This window comes from Onychomys torridus, chromosome 9 (genome assembly GCF_903995425.1).
Source record: "Onychomys torridus chromosome 9, mOncTor1.1, whole genome shotgun sequence".
In the NCBI taxonomy this organism is placed as follows: Eukaryota; Metazoa; Chordata; class Mammalia; order Rodentia; family Cricetidae; genus Onychomys; species Onychomys torridus.
The window spans coordinates 53462891-53477918 of NC_050451.1; the positions used below are offsets into that span (position 1 = coordinate 53462891).

At 40.0% G+C, this 15028-nt stretch overlaps 1 protein-coding gene across 1 annotated transcript in view; it reads right to left on the reverse strand.

Moving 5' to 3' along the window:
* Hmbox1 (homeobox containing 1) overlaps positions 1–15028 on the reverse strand; it is a 140522-nt gene that overhangs the window by 68090 nt on the left and 57404 nt on the right. Inside the window, exon 4 of the mRNA XM_036198652.1 lies at positions 6226–6311. Within this exon, the coding sequence (XP_036054545.1) occupies positions 6226–6311 (86 nt within the window). The remainder of the gene's footprint in view (positions 1–6225; positions 6312–15028) is intronic.

Consider the following 15028-nt stretch of genomic DNA (forward strand, 5'->3'; position numbering starts at 1 on the left):
AGAAAAAGTAAAATTATATTCTGATAAGAAATTATTTATCTCACAAAGGGATATTTTAGGTATGGGTTTGTTAGCTGGATTTTCAATCTTAGGTGATGAAGGAAATAGAAATGAGAATTGCTGAGTGTGACATGGAGAGCACACCTGGGTACCATCTCCAGCAGTCTCTGGCAAGCCTTATGGTTTAGTGTGGTTTCTGATTTAAGTTCAAATGGAAAGATGTTCTCATTGTAAGATTGGCCACCAACGTAACTTCCACATTGAAACCTGTGACCCTCCACACTGGTCTTGAGACTATGGAAGCCCAGAGGGACACGTAGGTTGCAGTGACTACACAGAGCTGGTTTAAAACAGCTTCCTCAGGAATCTCTGCATTTGAGCTTCTCAGCCACCACCAGAGCGATATGGGCATCACATGCAAGAGGTGGGCTTCTTCACATGAAGGAAAACAGTATGCCCTCATGTGCTGGCTTTACAAACAAAAGGTTTGCCCAGAATTTGAAGAGGAAGACAGAAGAAAACTCAGTCCTCAGGAGCTGCAAAACAAGAGAGAGCCCAAACACTTTCAGCGCTGGTACAGCCTGCTCAGAATGAGTGTGTGAAAGGCTCTGGATAGAAACTGTAACTCCAAACATTTAATTTGGAGACAGTCATTACCTCCCACCTCGAAGCCTGCTTGTATAGAGAGATAACAGACAGCTTTCAAACTAGATGTCTACTTAAAGCCAGGGAAATCCTGATAAAGTCTTGCCAAATGAGCAAATGAATTATTTCTGACTATTATAACAGGACAATTCTACAGTCTGATTTATGCTCTAGCAACACTGCTTTCTAATTTAGATATAAATTCTACTTTTTATTAACAACTTTATTCATAATTGACAACATTTCAAAGCAATACATCCACTAGTTGAAAATTAATAAAATGTGGTATCCAGAAAACCAGATATTACTCATCAGTAAAAGAAAATGAGTGCTTGAGCTATGAAGCGACACAGAGGAACCTTAAATGCAGTTAGTAACTACAGAATGCAGTTGGAAGCTATCAAGATTTGACTCTAATGACAAGACACTTTGGCAAAGATCCATGGTTGCAGGAGTTGGGAAGAGCAGAGAACAAACAAGCAGGGCACAGATAACTTTGAGGGCTGTGAAATCATCCAGTGTGGTATTTTAATTGTGGACATATATTGTTGACCTTTGTCAAAACCCCATGGCATGTGCAATATCAAGAGGGGACCTCCTAGCATATAGGGATGCTAGTTCCTAGCATATGACATATCAACATAGGTTCACTGACTGCAACCAATGGGCCACTGTGGGCAGTGACAGTGGAGGAGACTAGGTCTGCATGGTGGACCAGAAGGTATTTTGGAAGTCTCTCAACTTTATGTTCCATCTTGCTGTGAGCTAGAAACTGCTCTAGAGAATAAAGTTTAGTTTTAAAAATATAAACTGATATCTTAGTTGGTTTATAACACCTGGTCTAAAGTTCTATGATTAAGAAAAAGAGCAATACAATTTGTTTTTACAACTGCAAAATAGTTGACACATATATAATATCTTCATTCCTCATTTTAGAGATAAATAACTAGGGACGTTTGAATATAGCTAGGAGTGCAATTGCTAGATCCAAGTATCAAATGTAGTTTAAAAGCAGACTAGAACTGGACAACTGGGGGTGGGGGTGGAGCTGCTATAGTGTGACTGTCTATACCCACCCCAAGCCTTTTATTGAGGTCTTCGTCTTCAAGGTGATGATGTTCACATGTGGGGGCCTTTAAGTGGGCTAAGTCACGTGGGGCAGACCTTCATGAACAAGATTAGCACCTTCACGCCTTCCACCATGAGAAGACACATAAGAAGGAGTAGTGTATGAGCCAGAAAAGCAGACAGTCCCCAAGTATTGAACCTGCCTTAGCTCAGGGTTTCCTGGTCCCCAGAACTATGAGAAATATATTTCTGTGTTTGTATACTACCCAGTTTATGACATTTTGTTACAAGGGCTAAGAGAACAATTATTTGGTCAAAGTCCCACATCCTGTAAGTCAGGAAAAACAAGGTTGTGGGTCACAAGATGATTGACAGAAAGAACAAACTCAATATCAACTTACCCCAACAAATCAACACAATTGTAATAAAGTTCTTAAAATTCAGAGATGCTAACTCTTTTCTTCTCCATGTATTCATTTTTTTTCCCAGAAGACATGACACCAATTAGTATATTTCATCAGCTGGTAACATGCATCAACCTCTCTATATTTACTCATTTATTCTGTGTGTGCCCAATTGTTCCCAGAGGTCATTACATTTTTTGTTTGTCTTAGAAATTCTTAAATGCCTAAGGAAACATTTTACCAACAGTGAATATGAAATGCATGTGTTTATGACTAGAACCAAGGCTATGCCCACCACCCTATCGCTGTAGTGAGAAGCTAGACTCTTGGCCGGCCTCTCACAGAGGTAAAAATCCACCCTGGGGGAGCAGCTGCGACTGTGACGGAATCTACAAATAGCATGCTGGGAATTCAGCAGGCACTGTTATTATATCCTGTTTACACTGTCATTTCTCCTATCAGCAGGATATTGTTTATACAGACCCCACCCCTGCACTTCTTGTTTATCTTATTATAGAAGCCCTCCAAATCTATAAAAAGCAGCCTCTGCATTTGCTTCTGGAACAGCACATGTGTTGGAATTTTGCACCTTGCTACACTTTTTATTTAGCATTTTCTGTTGTTAGGCACCATCCGCTCTGATTTTTATCTTAAGGTTGATTTCACATATTAGAGTTGAACTCAAATGACTTTCTGAGAATTTGCACTAGAACAACAGAAAAGCATGTCTAGGTAATGGCCAGATATCAGGGATGGAAAGGCTTCCTAACCAGGCTCACCCTGCCCTAAGTGGGTCAAACATGAGGGATTTACTAACCTAACCCATTGTTCTTCCCAGACATGAAAAGTGCTGTTTCTGTTAGCTTCCTGGCTGGACAGGTTGGGACACAAATGTGATTAATTCATAATAACATGAGAAACACAACTCAGTAAGTTAGCCAATAAATAAAAAAAAAAATTAGCCTGCTTATTTTCTCATTCTTTGTAGATTAAAACAAACAAACAAAAACTAAAAAACCTACAACTTTCTTACACACAAAAATGTATGAGATTGTTGAGCAAGCAACCATCCCAGAAACAGTGCTTCAGTGTACCTTTTGACATGTGGTTTGAGGTAAACACAACCAGCTAGCTCCTTTATGCCTCAACCAGCTCTACCAGGTAGCGAGGTAGGTGTGAAATATTTCAAGAGGACAGACAGTGAGAGACTCTAGGAAGAAACTGCATCCCTCATGTGAGGAATAAATCTAGTGATAGCCACCATGTAAATGCCAGAATGGCACCCTAACAGAATGAGCTGTGGTTAGTAGGAGTGGATAGAGCTATGCTGAGGAGGTAAAGGCCTCCTGGTAAACCAAGAATTTGGGAGCATGCAAATGAGCAGGACTCTCAAAACTATAAGTAGTTAAATTCAGCTGTGTGAATATACATAATAGAAGATAGCAATAAAAATGGACATGGGGATTGCATTATAAGAATTTACTGGACTGACAGGATGGCTCAGTGAATAAAGGTGCTTGCTGCCAAGACCTATGTCCTGAGTTCAATCCCTGGAACACACATGGCAGAAGGAAAAAGAAACTCTCACTCCAGCACATACACGGTGACAGGCATGCAAGAACACACACAAAATGTCAATGATTTTTTTTTTTTTAATTTCTTCTTTTAGACAATGAAGGGCCAAAGGCAGGTTTACAGAAATGTGAACTTAATCCTTTGGAACAGAAACAAGAGGAAAACCTCTTTGAGGTGAAGCTGAAGTGGGAAGACATTTTTAACAATATCCCATCATTATTATGGTGGTGAAAGGAAGACCATGTATAACAGGTAACAAATGTCTACGTGTATCTCAGCTCCTCTTCTTCTTCTTTTTTTTTTAAACCTCTTCCTTTTTTAAATGGGTATTATTGAGTGAGGCAATGATAATCAATGATTACCAACCGGTATTACTGTTTGGAAAGTTTACCAGTTTCCTAGAACAGGTCTTCTCCAACCTAAATCACTCGGGGGATCTGGCTGAAATGTAAATTCTATTTCGGTAAATTCAGAGGTGATATTGTGTATTCCTACATGTCTAACAAGTTTTCAGCTAACACCAAAACTGTTGTTTCCTGGACTGTATTAATGGAAATATTTTATATACTGTGTTTAACTCATTATGGTACAATGCTCATGTCTGGCGTAAGAAAGACCTTTAAGGGTATCTTTCTACAATTTGTAACAATGCTGGACACTCATCCAAAACTACTATTTTACAAATCCAAGATGAGGACTGGCTCAGAAAGTAAGGGAATTTGTCATAAAACCTGACAAGGTGAGTTTGATCCCAGGATTCACATAGTAGAAGGAGAGAATTGATTTCCTCAAGCTGTCTCAAGTCACACAGGCACATGCACGCACGCACGCACCCTACCACACACGCACACATGTATAAGATGATTCAAGATTCAGTATATTCAGTACTCAGAAATAGTCTCTTCTGAACAAAATCAACCTTGCAATTATATCATGTTACAAATCTGTCTGCCCCCGCCACCCCGCCCAGGTTTGCAAACTAGAACATATATTGCTTTTAGTCCTAGAGGCTAAAGCAAAGGCACAAAAAGAAAACCCATCCAACCATGGCATAATCTACCACATCATGAGGTTCAGTAACACCTGTGCAATTTGCCCTCACAGTGTGTTAAACATTGTAACTCAGTTTTTTAAAGATAAAGATTTGTAATTTATCATACACATCCTACTGGCAAATACCTAAAAAGTTAAATAATTAAACCCACACACCTTTCTTTACCATTAAGATTTCTACACAGAAGGACATGTTCAAAAGTCTTTTACCCGTAATAAAGACATTGTTTATAAAAGTACATTATTGATAAAATATATACACCTGCATGTATGCATACATATCATAAAAGGTTGGCTGACATTAGGTATAGGGAATGGAATTTAATACTTTTAGCTCTGAAGTTACATTTTTAATCCAATTAATGAGCAGGAACAACCTCTTAAGCACATTTGCTTCAGTATGTACCAGCATTTCCACCACAGAAGGAACATCAGAGCTGGAGTAGTTCAGGTGCCAACCTGAAACCACAAGGTATGAAAACTGAGGCAGGGGCCAGAGAAGCCCCAAGGCCTAAGTTTGCATCCGTGTGCTAAAAGGGGTGGTGGTGGTGGTAATTATTGTAACTGTCAGTGCAGAAAGTGTAACAACACAGCAAACGTAAACATACAGGAAGAATTTCTGGTTCCTCTACAATCTCTAGAACTAAGGAAGAGCACACGCCAACAGTGATGACACACCTACACCCTGATTCAAGAGTTCCATTTTAAAAATGTGATCTGGATAGAGAATGACACACATGTACCACATGTCAGAGTGAGGTCTGGGTTGGTGGAGAATGGGATGGTATATAAAGAACAGCAACAAAAAGACAATGCTGATCCTCATCTTCTCAGGAGGGGGGGAGCAAAGCTTGCACATACAGAGAAGGTCATTCAAAAGAGAACTTTCAGTAGGGGATGGTGGTGCATATATCCCAGTGCTTGGGAGGTGGCTGCAAAAGGATCAGGAGGTCAAGGTCATTATCAGCCACGGAGTGAGTTTGAGGCCAGCCTCAACTGCATGCCACCCTGTCTCAAGAAAAAACGAAAAACAACAAACAACAACAAAACCAAAGCCCCAACAACAACAAACCCCCCAAATAAAAAAGGAAAACAAAGACTCCCACAACTTGCTTTCTCCTCATGAGTCACTTTTTATGGGTGATGTCCTGGGTTTGATTTAGAGGACTGCAGACAGCAGCTGATGTGCATGTCTCACAGGCACTATCATAATCAAAAGGAAACCTCTCCCTTTCAATTACAAAACAGGGATTTTTTTTTTTCTTATTACTAACATTACAAAATTTACTACCATAAGTTTAAAAAAGATCAGTGGAGCATGTCCCAGTAACAGAGACACTGGTTTAAAACCCAGGCTTCCTTCCGTCACCATGCCCAAGCTGACAGGGCTGCAGCATGGAAATGTAAGCAATATCCCAACACCTGCACAGATGGCAGAGACGAGACATGATTCTAGAATAAAGGGCTCTCCGGCTCTTACCTGTTACCTGTGCAACAACTGCTTGGGAAATCCTCCGATTGGCAAGAAAGGCTTTGATTTCCTCTTTTATCACACTGCTGTCCCTCCTAACAAAAACAGAAGACAAGACCAACAATGTATGTTGAAGGTAGAAATCCTCATCTTTGCTAAAAGAAAGGTGAAGCCAAGAGGTGGGGAGAACACAGAAAGGAAGGACACAAAAATAAAAGGGAAACAGACTAAACTTGGGTGAAAATATGAAATTACAACAAAGCAAGAAACACCAAATACTCCAGTCCTGAAACGTCACACCATCAGACAGACACCTCAGTGAATGCCACTGTGGATACAAGTCTCATGTAGGAGGACCATTAATTGCATGCTGTGTATAATTTAAATTAGGAACAAAGCTGCCATATGCGGTATGTGTGTTCTCATTATTGGGGAATAAATCGTACATAGAAACCCTGGAAAAATAAAAGGCAACAGCAATGAAAATCAGCTGTAAGTAGATTGTGGGTTTGCAGGTTAATGGAGGAACTGTAGACGTGACACTCATCTTAAAACCTTGGAAATGCTTCCGGGGCAGAAATCAACACCATTCTCACAACTGAAATAATTAGCATTGTAAGAAACACTCTCAGTTGCTTCCTCTCCCTCCCTTCTTATAAGACCCCCCCACACACACACACAAAAGAATGTGGGGTGGTTTGAAATATTAACAGTTTCATATTAAAAGTATTTATTAATTTCCAATTACATATAATAAGTATATAGAAGAGTTAATACTAAAAACTATATTATTCAACCTTGGTATTATATATTCTTGGCCCATTATAAACTTTATTTGAAAAATCATCACACCTTCATAGACCAGACATCCATAAGTATGACAAAGAACAACTCATTCTTTTTCACTAAAACAAACAATAAATAAAAATTAAACCAGAGCTATAAGACTATAAAACCAGAACACTATTTCTTGTTCAAGATGAAAACTGAGATAGAATCATGGTATCTTATTATCTAAACAAGGTCAACAGATTAAGGGCCTCAGCTGAAGTCAATCTGCCATCTGCTCTCTTATAAACCACAAACATAATCTTTCTCAGATGGACCATTGCAAATATATTTTTTAAAAAGCATCCTTCCTTTTATTGTTACAAATACTGTATAACCCCCCCAAACTGTATACAATTATTTCAATTCTATATTGAATTTTTTCCAGTTTTTGAGGCAGGGATTCATCTCTCTCTCTCCCTCTCTCCCTCTCCCCCTCTCTCTCTCCCTCTCCCCTCTCTCCCCCTCTCCCTCTCCCCCTCTCTCCCTCCCTCTCCCCACCCCTTTACTGAGACAGGCTTTCTCAGAGTAGCCATTGCTGTCCCGAACTTACTCTACAGACCAGGCTAGCTCTGATGACCTTCCTGCCTCTGCCTCTGCCTCTGCCCCTGAGATTTAATCTGCTGGGATTAAATGCATGCACCACTGCCTGACTGACTGGGACTCACTTGCTGGGCTAGCCTGAAACTATTTGGTCCAGGTGGTGCTTACACTCGAGGCAATCCTCCCATCTCAGTCTCTTCGTGCTAAGTTTACAAGTTCCATGTTGGATTTGTCTCAAGAAAAGCTGTGGCGCGCGCTCGCTCTCTCTCTCTCTCTCTCTCTCTCTCTCTCTCTCTCTCACATGTTTAGTTTTCTGAGACACAGTCTACTTAGTCCATGCTGGCCTTGAGTTTACTGGTCACCTAGTCTCAGCTTCCTGAGTACTGGGATTGTAGCTGTGTGCTGCTGGTCCCAGTTTTCTCTCTTGTACAGAGTGTCTCTACTACACCCTCAACTTTGCCTCTTGGCAAAGTCTAAAAACGTTAACCACTAGCTATTCACAATTAAACCTTTGACCCTTGATCTAAGACAAAAGCATCACAAATCTTTAAAACCTGTTTTGTGAACGAACCACAAATTTCATAGGGGCTCAAGTCTCACTATGGATTGGAGAAGAAACAAAAGAATCCTATCAGAACATGGTACTAACCTGTGATTTAATAATTTAGACAGGTCTTTCAGCCCCCTCACCTGGAAGGGTTCTGCATTCTGCTGGGGGGGTGCCATGCTCCCTGTGGAGCTGTACCTGTACACATAGCCTGTGTACATGTGTGAGTCCCTATTTGTCTCTGAGCCCAGAGTTCACCAGTTTGCTTGACTGGCTGGAATGAGCTGCAGGGATCCCCTCAGGGCTAAAGGCACGTACCACCAGTGCCTGACTTTTTATGTGGGTGCTGAAGAAGTGAACTTAGTTCCTCATTCCTGTGCAGCAGGCTCAGCACTGTCTGGGCCATGTCCCTGCTGTGGGGAATTTTGGAAAAAAATAGAGATGGGATAGTGAGTACCTAATACATAGCTCTACCATATCTCTGAGTTATTGATTAGAAAGCCTAATCAAGCAGTAAGAAAATAAAACTTTAGCTGCCTAATGTAATATTTAAAATTTCACAAACTTATTTAGATTCCATTCTGCATGTTGACTACATTTCTCTCAAAATGCCTGTCTCTGTAGTGATTATGAGCAAGAGGCAACTTTAGCAGGAGCTACTTCAGATGGCTTTTGTACACAAACCTAATCATTTGTCTTCTGACAACTACAAAATCAAGTTGAACATTTTATATAAACTATTGCATTTCAACATACCAAATGATCTTGGAAAAAGAAACTACATTTGAGAATAACTGTTCAGATTAAATTTTAAAATGTACTTTTGTAGGCAAAAATGAGCTAATGGTATTTTTTTGACTAATAATTTAAAATCAAATTTAAACCAACTCATTTTAAATCAAATGCACCTACAGCAGACACTAAATCATACAGAACACATAACACTCAACTACGTAATCAGCATGTGAATTACTCATAGCCTTGCAGTATGGCATTACTAAAGGACAGGAGTCCCCAATGTGTAGAGAGCAGCAACCCACTCACCACTGCCAAGAATACATTCTTATATATTATGCAGGTCTCTAAAGTATCCACAATAAGTTTAAGCACACAATCTTTACTGCTTTACCATAGATAGATTTTGAAAAACAATTAAAAAAAAAAAAAAAAGACTGGGGTGTGGCTAAAAGCCTAAATGCCTGGCCAACATCCTAAGACTCTTATGGTCTCAATCTCCAGCCCCTTCACTCCTTAAAAGACAAAATATGTGAGGGAAAGCCACTTAATAAAACTGTGCTCTGGTTTCACCATGTGTTAAAATAAGAACATTAACACATTCCTTCCAAAGGTTTTCATTTCTATAATTATTGTGCATTAACTGTGCAAAATAATGAGTCTCACTATGGCATTTCCCCACGTGTGTACAATGCACTTTGATCCAGTCACTTGGCTGCCATGACCCCCGCCCCCCATTCTCTCTCCACTCTCTCTGACCCCCTCCCTCTTCCCTTCTCAACTCCTGCTGGTCCTTTCCCCATTCCCCTTCTCTACTCTTGTTGGCCCCTGTCTCCTCTTCTCCATTCCTGCTGGTCCCCCTCCTATCCCCAAATTCAAAGGGTTTTAAGAAATAGCTTGTGGCAGTATGCTTCCCTAGCATGTACAAGACCATGTGTAAAATCTCCAGCATTGACAAAAAAGGTCTTTAAAATGTTCCTCCAGGTAATAAAATAAAAAAACTGAATGATATAAATACATACATATGCATGCATATAATATGTGCAAAAGAAATTTTCTTTGAAGGAGAAAGTTTTGAAATTGTAAGTGTATCATATAAACACACACTATTATTTCTATGAAACTGTCAGACGGGACCAAAGGAAAGAAGAAACAAATGATCAACTGTAACTGTTAGACCAAGTACTTCAAAGCACCATGGACAAAGTGCTCTGAAGTCACAGTAGGAGAGGGCCGGTTTGCTTGGGTTCACTGGGTATTTGCAAAAACAGTAACATCACTCGCCTTCACCATCCAGTTTATTCTACTGAGCTGCTTGGCTCTTTGTCTCCGTCCCCTCTTTCTGTCTTCTATTCCATATTCCTCCCTTTGTTGAAAATTTGACATTTTACCTAAAGAGAATGAGTCTCTTCTGCCACTCCACCACAATACCTCACATGCCTCAAGACTCCTTACATCTTAGTGAATTACAATAAGGAGCAAGGCAATTATTTCTCTGGTTTCACTCTAACTTCCAACATAAGCAACCACTTGATCTCAACTGAGCACTTAAAGTGCACACCACTTCTTCCTGCTCCTATTTTCAAATTGTTGTCACTGTGTTCATCCGGTGGACCTCCACAGCAGGACAGAGTGCTCCCTTCTGGAGTGCTCCCTTCCTAACCATCTCTGCCCACTGCCTTGTTGTTTAAACTAGTAAAACTCTCCACTATCGTCCTCCCTAATACATATGAAAGAACATGATCATCAGGAATGCCTTTTTGACAAGCCACTTTTAAAAACATGAGACTAGGACCATGAGGCAGCAGACTTGCTTTAACCCAGGATCACTCTGAACCAGAGGTTTGTCTGCCTCAGTCTCTGGAGTGCTGGGATCTAAGTGGCACCACCACCCTGTCCTGATTCTAATGCTCCTTGCTTTTTGTTTTGTTTTGAGCCTGGTCTTGCTACATAGCTGTTTTAAACTCACAGCAAGCCTCCCCCGCCTCCATCTCCCAAGTATTCAGATTCCAGAGGAGTACCACCACACCTGGCTTTCTGATTACCTTTTCAAAAGACACAAAGTAATTGTCATCTATCTGGAGAGTTCTGATTATCATAGCTTACAAAGAAAGATCTCTTTTAACAAAGCTAACTCTTAACATTTCAATTGTAGTATGGTGGACACAATGCTTTATAGCCCATCTAGCCTACTAGCCCGGAAAGGTCTTTAGTAAAAAGTATCTGTCATATTCAGCTTGGATTTTTCATATAATAAAACTTAATTTGTTTAATGAGTGAAAATTTTCTAGAAATTAAAGGCTGTAAAGTGGAAAACCTGATCTAAATAATTTACATAACAGCTTTAAATTCTTATTTTCAAGTACATTTATGCTTTCCACATCAGGGTGGGGAGATTATTTATGGTGATTCAAAATGACACTGATTTGTTTTCTGGAAGAAAGCATATTAAAGAGCTCCTATTTTATAATGACACACTTTAAGATGACTCATACTCCCCGAGTTAACACACCCTCAGCATTTCTCTGCATGTTGTAAAGGGAGCTAGCTCAAAGTCACCCCAAGATGAAGCCATCACAGTGTATTTCACAGTTGAAAGACACTCATGACCTTCTCCCTGTGCAGATACAAAGCACAGTTTTAAGAGAGAACATTAAAGGAGAGCTGTTCTATATGCAGAAGACCAGGGAGAGCGCCACCACTTAGTGCTGTTACGTTCTTATAGAGCATAAACATCCTGCCTGCACAAGTAAATACAGGCTGAGAGCTCCCACTGAGGTTATCGGACCCAAAGCCTTTTCAGATTTTCTTTTTAATTTGGGACTATTTTCAAATTTATAATGAAGTATTTTAGGGGCAGAAATCAAGTATAAACACAAAATTCAATTATGATTTACATAATTATATAGAGAAACTAAATATAACTTGGGAAATAACTGTACCTAGGAATATGTTGTATTATGGAATTTTTCACTTGTGATACAGAGTGCTCAGAAGTTTTGAACTTTAAAACACCATGGCTCAAGGATGCTCGACATATGCTTTTAGCGTTAGGCATATATATAACCAACTTGGAATGAACTTGCAGAATTTTGTACGAAATACTAACAAAATGTTGTGTCTGGGTGGTATAGAGCAACATGCTTAACGTACAGCATTACTAATTCCAATAAGCCTCATTTACATTATCTCATAATACACACATGACTGCAGGAAAACACTGCTATATTCTAATGTATTAACAGAGGCAGGCACACATTCTTATGCATATACTTACGTACTAATAGGCCTTTTAAGATGTCCTAATGTAAAATGAGTTGGCTTTCAGTCCTTCCTAAAGTGGGACATTCAACCATTTACTGAGAATTTATGCTAGTGTGGCTTTCTTCTTCCTTTTTTTGACCCCAATTCAAACTAGAAAAGATAGTTTCTTACTCTTTACCAAATGATCAAGGGTACAGTTATAATCTGATGAAGCTACACACACACACACACACACACACACAATTTCCATTATATGCCTTCAAATTAAATACTGTAATATAGATTCACTGAGTTATAAAGTCTGCAAAGCACGTCTTAGGGTGAAGAACCGACAGGTTGGGGCTGTGGGAAAGTAGGAGGAGGATTTTACACACAGCAGAGGAGGCAGGAAGGCCCTCAGGTATCCATGCTTCCTACTAGAGCCCACCAATTCCAGGTCACTGTCATGTTACCAGTACTGAGTAAGCAGCAAGGACAGTATATCACTAGACAGACACAGAACACTCAGAAAGAGCTACTGTTTGAAAAATTCTCTAATATCTCACCAATAAAAATTCATTGTTCAGTAAATAACTCATTGGAAGTAGCAGATATCATGTCAGGGAAGGAGGAGAGCAAGCCCAGTAAAGCAACACTGTTTGGAAGAATTAAATGTATTTCCTTTCCTAAAGCCTTATTTAATATATAAGCATAAATAATATCAGTGATAAAATATACCAGCAAGACAATGATAATAAAGCCATGGGATATAATTAGGCTCAGTTGCCCAATAATCAAATTTCTTGAGCAAATTAATTTTCATGAACTCAGCTTCTCTGATCATGCACCCAGCATGGGTGTTGGGACTGCAAACATCATGTGAGCACCATTCAATCACCTTCTCCCTGTGTCCTAAGGAGGAGTGCCCTCTGCAGACTTGAAAGTGGTGAGAAGGGGCACATTTGAGCAAAGCTGGAGTGGGAGAAAGCTCAATTGTGGAGGACCAGGGGACCAGAGGTCTAGAGGACTCTAGCTGACCAAATGTCAAAGGAGCTGTTCTGAGCAAGAAGCAGAGGAAGGGAAGAAGAAAGTGTCCTAATAGCTACATAACAATTAAGAGCACACAGATGAAACACACACTACACCTGTGAGACTGCACCCATGTGAGCGTGCACAACAAAATAAGCCAGCACCTCAACAAATCAATGCTATTTTGCTATCTTCCCTACTCAGGATAATTAAAATCTCATGAAACTTCAACAAATAAAGTAACTTATTTGCCCAAATGGTTCTCCTTTTTAAACTGAACTTAGATGCTAAGTTTCCAAAACCACCTATGGCCAAGGCTGTGACTCAGTGAAAGATAAAGCCTGGGTTCAAGCTTCAGCGCTAAGAAAGTCTCCAGCAACAGCAGAGCTTTGGGCACCTATATTAATAACTGATGAACTACAAGTCTCGCTGATCTCTTGTATTTCATTCAGAGAGCTAAAAGCTTGACAACACTGACAGTGGTTGAGGTAGGATGCTCTTCATTACATGTACCCATGGTCCCTGCAGCCAGGGATTCCATGTGTGAAAACTCTGCCCTGAATACAAACTCCGAAGAGGCTGTGTGTAAGGCTGTCTTCCCACAGAGGTGTCACAGGATGGGTCTTCACACAGCTCTGTCAAGCCACCCTCATTCTGTCTTGATGTCAGAAAATCTTCAGGACCAGTTAAAACTCAATTACAACTTTTGTTTTTACTTCCAGTAAGTCTACAATTCTGTTCATTATCAACTGTAACTAATTTATCTGCAGCCTCTCACCTTTTAAAAAAATTTTGGTTATTTTACATGCATGAGTGTTTCGCTTGCACATATGTATGTGTACCACATGTATGTCTGGGGCCTGCAGAGGTCAGAAGAGGGTTTCAAATCTCCTAGAATGAGAGTTATGGATGGCTGTGAACTGCCAAGTCGGTGCTGGGAACCAAACTCGGGTTCTCTGCAAGAACAAGTGCTCTGAACTAATGAGTCCATCTCTCCAGCCCAAAGTAATCATTTTTTACACCACAGCCTAACTCTACCGAAAACAATGCTTTTGTCATTTCTGTTTGTAAAGATCTGTAAAAACTCTCTGATTCTAACCATACAGTGTAGAATGTGAAGCCTTTGAAAAAGTGTGCTGCACCCTAAGCTAAGGTATTACTATGTTTGCCAAAGTCCGCCTCATCTGTATTGTTTTTCTTTTGATGCTTTTTAGAAAGATCCACAGCCTGTAGGCCAGACAAGCCTAGAAGTTACCATGCTAGTCTTGAACTTACAACAATCTTCCTGCCTCAGCCCTCTAAACGTTGGGGTTACAGGCATAAGTGACCACACCCAGCTTATATTCTTAACCAGATTAAAGACATGCCTTTTTTGATACCATTTCCTGGTTCCCTAACTTTAAATAAAATATGTGTATCTCAATTTTTATTTTAAAAAATTAAAAATTATTCACTTACTGGCTATATGTGTATGTACATGTGTGCAGGAGTACCTGTGCATGGCATACTTGTAGTCAGAGGACAACTTTGGGGAGCTGGATCTTTCCTTCCACTGTGTGGGTTCTTGGGATGGAACTCATGTCCTCTGGCTTGGCAGCAAACACCTTTATCCCCTGAACCAGGTCCAAATCCTTATTTTAAAAGAGAATATCCTTATGGGTTAGGCCAAATTTATCTACTCAGCTAACACACTAAGCCCACACCATGTGTTAAAGGAAATTCCTAGTTCTGGACACAGGATGGAAAACACATGTCTGTTACCCTCAAAGTGAACCAGGTCTGCTACAAAGTCCTCATTACCTTGGTTGAAAGGAGGCTTTTCTTTGTGTTTAAACTCTAAGTGCATATGCTTACTTGGCAACTGTTGAGGTATGGAGTGCATGTGGG